The following is an 11238-nucleotide window of genomic DNA, read 5'->3' on the forward strand; positions in this document are numbered from 1 at the left end:
ATAGGTTTACCATGCCTTTAGTACCTACTTTTCCCATTGGATAGCACTAGAGGGTGGTTGGTGGAACGCATGCTTATTTTTTGTTTGATTATTATTTTTATGACTGTTGGTTATTTTAGTTCTTTTAATGTCAAATTGATAAAATAAAAGTTTACATTACTTTGCCAGTATCCTTCAAAACTAAAAGATTGTTTTAGTAATTAATTTTATTCTTTTAAAATGCAAAATAATTTGATCAATTCGCTTTCATATATTTTGACTGGTAACAAATACTTTTTAAAATTGTAAATGCAAAATAGGACATCTCATTTTACCCACATACATATACAGTATTTGACTATAACACTGCACTGAAGAAAAACTCCACAATGCATTGTTCAAAAGGTCTTTATAAATTATTGCTTATGCAACTGGGATAAACATTAACATTCGGACGTACAAAATGCATTCTTGTCCTAGTTACAAAAATTTCTCATCGAGCCACAAGCTACCGTACAGAAGCTAGTTGGGTAGAATTAAAAAAAAAACGTGACCGAAACTGCATGATCATGGTTTGGAGTCAACAAGGCAGGTCATCCAGCTGAAGTCAGTCTTTCTGAGCCTCTTGAGTTCCCTTTCTTGAGCTTTAGAGAGTTTAGGCTTCTGCTCGTCCACTGAACCCTGCGCTCTGAGCTCCTGATGACCATCACATGCTTCCATTTCCTCCTCAGATTCCTCTTCTTCTTTCTCGCTGTCCATTTCCTGCTCCGAGGAGTCCATTTCCTCCCTGTTTATGGGCCAACAAAAGCAAAAAGGAAAATATAAAGACTTTAGTATGCTTGCATTATAGAGAGTCCCCCCAAAAAAGAGGAAGGGAAACAGAGAAGTGTGAATGTTGACTGAGGTTGACTTTCAAAGAAAATCATATCTGTTCATATCTAAAAATATGAATAAAATACATGTAAAAATCATATCAAAAAATTTATATCTGCTGTGAGAACAAACAAACCTACCGCACTCCAGAGTTGGAGATCAAGAGGGACCTGACAAACATGGAGCACAGCACTGAAGCAGCAGGCAGGACATGAGCTGGTGTGTGTAACAACTGGAGGAAAATAAATAAGAGGCAAAGATATATCAGAACATTTATTATAATTCCAATCACCTTACCCCCTCTGAAATCTTTTCCACAATCTTAGCTCCCAAACTAGGATGCTTTTTACACTTTTATGTTACAGCTATGTTGGTGTCAAGTGTATGCAGTTCCCGCATGCACTACCTGACAAAAGTCTTGTCGTCGATGCCAGTTGTAAGAGCAACAAATAATATCTTGACTTCTAGTTGATCATTTGGAAAAGTGTCAGAAGGTAGATTTTTCAGATGAATCATCTTTTAAACTGCACCTCAACCATCATAAATACTGCAGAAGACCTATTGGAACCTGCCCAAGATTCTCACTGAAATCAGTCAAGTTTGGTGAAGGAAAAATTATGGTTTGGGGTTACATTCAGTATGGCAACATTAACAGCCTGAGGTATCAAGACATTTTTGCTGCCCATTACACTACAAACCACAGGAAAGGGCAAATTCTTCAGCAGGATAGCGCTCCTTCTTATACTTCAGCCTCCACATCAAAGTTCCTGAAGCAAACAAAGAAAGTCAAGGTGCTCCAGGATTGGCCAGCCCAGTCATCAGACATGAACATTATTGAGCATGTCTGGGGTAAGATGAAGGAGGAGGCACTGAAGATGAATCCAAAGAATCTTGATGAACTCTGGAAGTCCTGCAAGAAGCTTTCTTTGCCATTCCAGATGACTTTATTAATAAGTTATTCGAGTCATTGCAGAGATGTATGGATGCAGTCCTCCAAACTTATGGAAGTCAGACACAATATTATTTTTCTCCCCACTGTACAAAGATTCTAAACTGTACATTATTTCTGTTAAGTGAAAAGACTTTTGTCTAAGCAAAGTCAGACCTTACTGACCTATATAAATGATTAAAAATCAAGGCACGATCATATTGTATATTGGTAAAATAAGCTTAATCTAGAGGTCTTTGCCTTTCATATAAGCCACTTCTGATACCAAATGATCAACTAGAAGTCAAGTTATTTGCTGTTCCTAAGACCTTTGTCAGGTAGTGTATATGATGTGACAAATGCAAAGCGTGTGAGCAACAGTTTTAATCCGAATGTATTTAAACACACCTAAACTAATGTTTATATCAGATTACCCCCCTCTGAAATCTGAATTCCCCATCCCAGCTCCAAAAACCAAAATCCCTTCTCCACCACACCACATGAAAAGCTCAAACATTATGCAATTCTGAGTTTGTCTACACAGGTGAGTGGGCTTGACAAACCACCTGTAGAAAACACACTCCATTTCTCCATGCACCAGATACTTTTTTTTAGAATCATTACATATATCTAGAAAATCATTGTGTATTTCTGAGTGGCTTTACATGTGAGTGGGCTTGACAAACCACCTGCAAAAACACTGGTCTCTCTATATGCACCAGACAGTTTTCTTAAAAGACATGTGCAGCATTCCTATTTTAATGGTATTATTGAAGTGCAGTACATACATGTAAACACTATAATCAAACTATTACCATTTAGAAGTAATTTTCGCTATATTTTGCAACAGGATAGACACATGGCATGACCAAAAACTATTTTACAACTAATGTGCGGGTCATGCGGAGGTTCTCTTTCCATTCTGTCTCAACCATTCTCTCCCACCAGTCTGTACTGCGTACTCTCATCCGGTACCTCTGAGTTTGTTGCGGGGGCATGAATGAAAAGTTAGTAAACAAAATGGCAGTGGTGGCCTGTTGCTCAACTAAATATATAGTACATTGTTTGTAATTTATATTTATTTTATTTTATTAGATTTCAAGCCACTAGATTTTGTCATTGGTTAGACTCAATTAAGTTCAGATCATAGAATATAGATAAACATAGATAATGTTATGAATATTATATTGTTACTATAGCAACTTTTGTTAGCAAATTGTGTTTTAATTCACAAACATACACTCACCGGCCACTTTATTAGGTACAGCTTACTATTACCGCATTGGATCACCTTTTGCTTTCAGAATTGCCATAATCCTTGGTGGCTAAAATTCAACAAGGTACAGGAAATATTCCGAGATTTTGGTCCATATTGACATGATAACGTCACGCAGTTGCTGCATATTTGTCGGCTGCACATCCATAATGCGAATCCCCCGTTCTACCACAATTTAAAGGTGGTCTGTTGGATTGAGGTCTGGTGTCTGTGGAGGCCATTTGAGTACAGTGAACTCATTGTCATGTTCAAGAAACCAGTCTGAGATGATTCGTGCTATATGACATGGCGCATTATCCTGCTGGACGTAGCCAAGTAGCCATCAGAAGATGGGTACACTGTGGTCATAAACGGATGGATATGGTCAGTAACATTACGCAGATAGACTGTGGTGTTGACAGGATGGTCAATTGGTACTTATGGGCCCAAAGTGTGCCAAGAAAATATCTCCCACAACATTACACCACCACCACCCACCTGAACAGTTGATGCAAGGCAAGATGGATCAATGCTTTCATGTTGTTGATGCCAAATTCTGACCCTACCATCCGAATGTTGCAGCAGAAATAGACTCAGAGCAGGCAACATTTTTCCAATATTCTATTGTCAAATTTTGGTGAGCCCGCGCGAATTGTAGCCTCAGTTTCCTGTTCTTAGCTGACAGAAGTGGCACCCGATGTGGTTTTCTGCTGCTGTAGCCCATTGTATGTTTTCCTATGATGTCAAAGCTGAATTTTCAGCATCATCGCTCCAGTCAGTCGCACAATTCAAGTCATTTAAAAATGCTGATTTGATGCTCAAGAAACAGGTTTGGCTTAATTTTAAAGGAACTGTAAGGCCTTTTTCCATGATTGTGATTAATGGAGAGTTACATAGAAAATAATTTATTTGAAACACTTTTGTAACACTCAGAAAGCCTTTACTGTCTCCTTTAATCAATTTATCTAGATGTTTTGCAGAATAATCCCCCTTATATTGGCGATATAATAGACTTGCCTGTTTGATGGCGGCGGATCCCTGTGTGTGTGGTGGTTTGTCTGCTGGTGCTTGAGTCTCTGTGTTGAGCTTGTGCTGCTGTTTTCGGTGTTTGCCCAACAGCAGGTAAAACGGTGTTACAGCAACACTCTCATCAATCAGAAGCTGCACCAAAGAGAGCAACAGTTACTCTAAGAGCCATTCACAATTAATGAGCAGAATGGAGGTGTAAGGTTAAAAACAACAACAAAAGACCATACCCGCTTACTAGAAGACAACATTCTGTCCTCTTCTGTTGCTGAGCTGAAGGTCAACAAATCCTGATGAATCGAACACAGTCCATTTGAGCAGGAAAGTCAGGATTCAACATTTACAGTAAAGAACATTTGCAGGATGCCCACAATATTTAGGATCAAATCTACAACAGATTTACAAGATTTTTCATGACTTTCTAGTTACTCATTTAATTAGTTGAGCCTATATCTAGTCCATAAAACAATTTAGAAATATAATTTTTTTTAATAATTCAGAAATTTTACATCTTAAAATATGAGTTATATATACTTCTCCCTTCCTCCCCTACTCCTCCCTCCTTTTCTAGATTGGGCAACACGGTGGCCCAGTGATTAGCACTGTTGCCTCACAGCAAAAATGTCACCGGTTAAAGTTTTTGACTGGGCCAGTCGACATTTCTGTGTGGAGTTTGCATCTCTCCCTGTGCTCGCATGAGTTTCCCTGGGTTCCCCGGTTTCCTCCCACAGTCCAAAAACACATGACATAGGTAAATTGACCGTACCAAATTGGCATCATAGACGAGCTCTTAGTAAGCTAAGCAGTATATCTCTCAATAGCTATCCCTATAATCAGTCATTAGCAATAAATAAGTCGGGGGAGTTCTCGAGATCTGCCTGAGCTCAAACTCCCCTCTCGCCCTGCTAACGGGAGGAAGCCCAAGGTTCAAGGATTTTATGAGCTCAGGGCTCTCTCCCTGGGACAGTATGCCAAACATGCTTTATAATCTATCATTAGCTAAGTGTGAACTCTTGAATTGCAATTTAATTTTGTATTACATTACATTTAAAAATGTAAAATGTAGTTACATCACACACACATACATATATATACACTATATATATATATATATATATATATATATATATATATATATATATATATATATATATATACATATACATACACACACACATACACACACACACACACGCACATATATATATATATATATATATATATATATAAATATATAAATAATAACAAACAATGCTAAACTAACTGAGTCTTGACAAAGCATTTACATATTGTTGCTTTTTCTGATTTCTAACAAACGAATACAAATAAAGGAATATTTTGTTTCCATAAGTATTATAATTGTAATGCTAATTTTATAATAAAAATAAAATGATTACAATTGCTATATTTTATATAACCTTAATTTTGAATATACATTTTTGATTTATAGGTCCCAAATCGTATTTAACAGTATATTTAAATCTTTGTATTCATTTGCAAAATTCTTCAAACTACTAAATTTGACCTATTTGTCAAAAATGTTATAATTTGAGGTCACAGGAAAAGAATTCATTTATTGTGACCATCTGAAACATTTGAATTTAACACACCTTCAACGCATTTAAAAATCCACTGCTGTGAGAACGTGGGGGAAATATGATACAAAAGAAATACGAGAACTATGAGAGCACAACAAACATTAAAAAGCTCATGATTTGATATCGCTTTCGCCTCATTGTTAGCCAGAAGGCAAATATTGCTAAATTAAAAATCTTCATGTGCCCCTGCAAATCTGTCCTGGTTAAAAAAAACAAACAAAAAAAAAAACTACAGGTTCTACAGGTTTTATCAAGTCAAATTTAAGACTCTAAGATTATTTTAAGACTGTAATGAACAAAATTTCTTATTTACAGAAGCCTAAATGCTAAAGATTTTTTAATAGCCAAGTTAAAACCTTAAAAAAACATTAAAAACGAATGTTATTGTAAGGTCAATAATCAAACCATTTTTAAAAAGTAAATCGAGTCAATAATTAAACGTTTCTTAAAACTTTTATTGAAATATATTGTTAGTGATCGGATGGGTGTTGGCCCAATTGGGTATAGCTTTACATGGACATGGGAAAATAAGACCCATTTAAAATGATTTATGACCTACAACACAATATTTCAATGGATTTAAGACTTTGAGGCCCCCAAATTTTTTTTTAAATTTAAGACACCCTGCAGATACCCTGTTTATGAACTCTGCCAACTTATTTGATCAAATGTGAAACCCTGTGTCTTCTTTTGTCGAGACCCCTTACCTTCTTTGTAGACTAAACCCCCCACACCCTTCTTTCATTATTATATTTTAATATTATTATTATTCTTTTCTTAATTAGCACATTTTTTCTTTTTTTGTTTGTGGGGTTGATTTGTAATGGCATAAGTGTAACGTTAGGGTTGTTTACACATAACTGCACAGTATTATTCTTCTGTATGTTTAAAACCAGCAGATTAGAGTATATATTTCACATGTAATGTACTAATTGCCATTGAAGTATCTGCTTAATAAAATAAATAAATCAATTAATTATTAAAAAAAGGGTCATGATTTGATTATAGGTATGACTGAAGTACCATGTTTTGTGTGAGGAAGTAGAGCTGAGATCTGTTGAGCCACTGACAGCTTTCATCACAACTGTTGAACGGCTCTTCTCGAGGAACAAACACAGCTCGATCCACTTTTTCTGAACACACGTTTCTCTGGCTGAACAAAGGCCGCGGCTCGCTGGGCTTAAACACAAACACTGAACACACACCAGAGAAGACATTAAACAGCAGCTTGTGATCAATTAAGAGCTTTTATGCTCCTGTCAACTCGCAGATTTCTGTCCTTTTCAGTCTAATGCAAAGAAAGCATCCACAATACACTTTTATGTGTTTATTTTGTTATAATTCATCAATTTGTGTCTGTATTTTAATGTCTTAAGTTAATTACAATACATATTTTTAAAAGCTCTCAAAATGAGTTTATTTCTTCTGCACTGAACCATAAATCTCCACCACAGGAACTCTTACACACACACACACACACACAAGCACACGCACGCACACGCACACACACGCACGCACACACGCACACACACGCACACTTTATTATTTTATTTTGAAGGTTATGACTCAAGACTTTCATACTAAATTTTATTGTTTGTATACAACATATAATTCGTTTTATATTTTATTTTCTGAATTATAAAGTGATAAAAAGAGATTTCTAAAAGAGCACCAATCACAAAAACACACATTATGTCTAACCAAACACTAAGGGATGTAGAATTTGTTACGAGGCGATGACCTTTAAACACTTACAGTCTGTATGTTTAGACTCGAATGAAAAAGCGGCCACGTTTTCTGACAAAGGGTCCGACTGCAGCCTGGAAACATCCACAGATGTGCTCCATTCCACTGTGAACCACAGAGATGAAACCAAAAAGTGAAATAAAGAAAAAAAGACAAATTTACTTACCTAGCCAAAGAAAATAATGCTTCACCTATAATAAAAGTCCTTGCACTATTTACTCAGTCATATTTCTAGTGATACATAATATATTGGCATTTGCCATTAAATGCTTATTTTAATCGTAACTAGTCTGCTAAGAAAAATTAATAGGCTGATAAAAGTGATTTCGACTTCAGTGTAGAGGTCTGCATCAAACTGTTTTTTTTTTTGTCCCGCTTCTGCGAAGTTTTATTCTGCAACCGACAGCTCCCGCTGTATATTCAGTCTTAGTTCATCTGCTGCCCACTTAGGCTACGTTCACACTGCAGGCAAATGTGGCCCGATTCAGATTTTTTTTTCCCCTCATGTGACTCGGGTGATGACAGTGTGAACAGCCCAAACCGCAGGGAATCTGACCTTTTCAGGTCAGGTCTGTGCCACTTTTATATGTAGTCTTAAATCAGACACAGATCTGATGTTTTGCAACGCGACCGCAGTGTGAACGGTTATGTCGGATTTCATGTGACTTTTCACAGATTTCATGTGACATAATCTTCGAGCCACATGCGTCATCATTCTGTGCTGCAAACATCATCTGCTCCTCGGCAGCATAGTAGAATGGCACACAAGGCGATTACTGTACCACAGAAAGTTGGTTGTTCATGTTGAAAAAGATTTTGAAGGCAAACTGGTGCTTGTTAACTAATCTGGTTAACGATTGAGGCACTGGTTGATTGCGAAACTGAAGAGCGCCGTGGGTGTTGAGGAAAGGGGATCCGTGTGCTAAGCAGGGGGAACTTTCAGAGAGAAAAAAAGCTCCCCTTCTGTATGGTGTCTACTGTTTATAACGAAGTAAAATGAAATAACTCTGCAAACGGAGATAAACCAACTCCGCCTTCACAGTTTAGTCTGCGGCTGCTCATTAACCCTTGATGAGTTCACTACACCGGTGGTCAGAGCGCCATACGCCGCGCTTGACATAAATCACAAATAATCAGTGTTTAATCACAAGAGACCTTTTTTTAGGTCTCAAATGCCGAAATACAGATTAGTAGTAGCAGAACAACCCTTTACAGTTCATGAAATACACCACGGTTGTCTGTGAAAAGAGTAATAAACATATCTGATAACCTGCTTACTTCATACAGTATACACATTGTGCGCATAATTTTGTGCTGTCCGTAATTGTACCTTTGCGCATGCGGGTCAGTTTTTGTTCACACTGCAAATCTGATATTGGCCACATTTATGAAAGCAGTGTGAACAGCCATGCAAAAAAAATCAAATCTGAGCACTAAGACTCGCAGTGTGAACGTAGCCTTACAATCATTTTTAACCCGACCGGACCGGTCTCGCTAAATTAAGATCTGCTTTCCAAAATCTCACGTTTAAATTGGGTACTACCAAAAGAGAGAGATAACAGATAAAACTGTAGGTTGTTCAAGGATTGTAGGCTAAATGTCAGTTTTGTTTCATGAGTCTCATCACAAAGCCACCTTACACCTGAGGTTCCAGTCTTGTGACTGCTAAAGGGTAAAACTTTGAGGTATTATCACATCGTGCAAAGAGTGATTTCTTTCCATTTCCATCCATGACGCATGAAAAAGACTCCCATACATCAGACTTGCCTGATGTGAGTTTGCTAATAGTATACAATTGCTATATTGATATATATCAATAAGAATGAGGACATCACAGATATGCTTCTCCGAAATAACGTTGGGACTCGGAATTGCTATTTTGTTAGACCGCCTGCTCCCGTTCAAATTACAGTAATCGACAGCTACTATGTTTTATTTGGAAATTTGCAGACCTCTACTTCAGAGCACTTTAGAGGGGTGCAGGCATGACGGAAGACAAAATATTTTCAATGTAGTTTTTTGACTTAAAAGAAAATGAGAACCTTGCAATAGCAATTTGTAAATGTTGAGGTGGAAAAGAAAGATATTAATGTTTCCTTGCAGGTTTTCTGCAGTCAAGTTATTAAAATAAAATAAGCGGTCCACTGCTTTGGTAGGCATTTATAGTCCAATATGTCGATTATAAGGTTAAAGGGGAAGTTCACAAAAAAATGACACCTCTTTACTATGTTTTAGAAGATATTAAAATCAGGAAAAAAATCTATGTCAGTGCATTAAAACCTGCATACTGTCATTTTGTCACATATTTGAATAAAACCAAGGGCTCATAAAGGAAAGATTCAGACTCAAACTTTGAGCTCTCAAAAGAATTCACTGCATTATAAAGCATACTAGACCAAGTACAAAAACATTGTCTTCCATTCTTCCATTCTTCCATTTTGGCAAAAAAACAAACAAAAAAAAGATGGCAAAGAACATTTGTGCATCACTGTAAAACTGTAATAACTGCAAATATGAACATGAACCGATATGAATGAGCACTTACATGCACAAGTGAGGAGATTCCAGCAGCAGAGCAGGTTCTTGGTGGTGGTGCTAAGCAGGTATTTGGAGCAGCTTAACCGGCCGAAACAAAGGTCCCTGGTGGATCAAAGCAGCTGCATTAGTCGCTTTCACCAAATCAAAGACCACTGTGATCAGCAAAACCCATGACACTTACATATTTCATCAGATTAGTCTCGGTGCGTGATAATCAGTCGGCTTACTGTTAATCAAGAACTGTGACATGCAGAGTCACGAATCAGATCATCAAAGGTAAATATCTTGGGTTTTTCAAATTGTACTTAAGTTCACCAAATATGCAAATTTACCAAAGTCACACAAGTGCCAATTTCACATCTGTTTTCTTCATAAATGCAAAATAAAATCAATCATTTTTGTTGGATAGAGAGCCAACTCTTTTCTTTTTGATTAGCATTGTTTCTTTTGGGTTGTGCAGGTTAATTCACAGATTTTCTACAAAGTATATTGTATACTGCAAACTTGCAGACTTTTTTAGTCACATCCATAATTTTAGTTTTTTCATACATTATTATTTTCCTCATTTAAAATATTTAAAAAATGTTTACAGCTTGATATTTTTCTGATCCCATAACTCAGCAGTTAGTAGTTTTGGAAAACATACACCTGTTTCAATATAATGTTAACTTATACACTCATCGTCCACTTTATTAGAACACCTGTCCAACTGCTCGTTAATGGAAATTTCTAATCAGCCAATTACATGGCAGCAACTCAATGCATTTAGGCATGTAGACAAGGTCAAGACGATCTGCTGCAGTTCAAACAGAGCATCAGAATGAGGAAGAAAGGTGATTTAAGTTATTTTGAACGTGGCATGGTTGTTGGTGCCAGAAAGGCTGGTCTGAGTATTTCAGAAATTGCTGATTTACTGGGATTTTCACCCACAACAATCCTAGGGTTTACAGAGAATGATTTGAAAAAGAGAAAATATCCAGTGAGCGGCAGTTCTGTGGGCGCAAATGCCTTGTTGATACCAGAGGTCAGAGGAGAATGGCCAGACTGGTTCCAGCTGATAGAAAGGCAACAGTAACTCAAATAACCACTCGTTACAACCGAGGTATGCAAAAGAGCATCTCAACACACAACACGTCCAACCATTAGGCGGATGGGCTACAGCAGCAGAAGATCACACTGGGTGCCACTGCTGTCAGCTAAAAACAGGAAACTGAGCCTACAAGTCGCACAGGCTCACCAAAATTGGACAATAGAAGATTGGGAAAATGTTGCTTGCTCTAAAGAGTCTCTATTTC

At 37.1% G+C, this 11238-nt stretch overlaps 1 protein-coding gene across 1 annotated transcript in view; it reads right to left on the bottom strand.

The window, feature by feature from the left end:
* Positions 1-371: 371 nt before the first annotated feature.
* wdr75 (WD repeat domain 75) overlaps positions 372-11238 on the bottom strand; it is a 39439-nt gene continuing 28572 nt past the window's right edge. The window contains exons 15-21 of the mRNA XM_056465743.1: positions 9951-10045; positions 7415-7510; positions 6683-6852; positions 4292-4351; positions 4053-4196; positions 993-1084; positions 372-766 (exon numbers count right to left, since the gene is read on the bottom strand). Coding sequence (XP_056321718.1) covers positions 547-766; positions 993-1084; positions 4053-4196; positions 4292-4351; positions 6683-6852; positions 7415-7510; positions 9951-10045 — 877 coding nt within the window. The 3' untranslated portion in view covers positions 372-546. The remainder of the gene's footprint in view (positions 767-992; positions 1085-4052; positions 4197-4291; positions 4352-6682; positions 6853-7414; positions 7511-9950; positions 10046-11238) is intronic.

This window comes from Danio aesculapii, chromosome 9, assembly GCF_903798145.1.
Source record: "Danio aesculapii chromosome 9, fDanAes4.1, whole genome shotgun sequence".
Classification (NCBI taxonomy): Eukaryota; Metazoa; Chordata; class Actinopteri; order Cypriniformes; family Danionidae; genus Danio; species Danio aesculapii.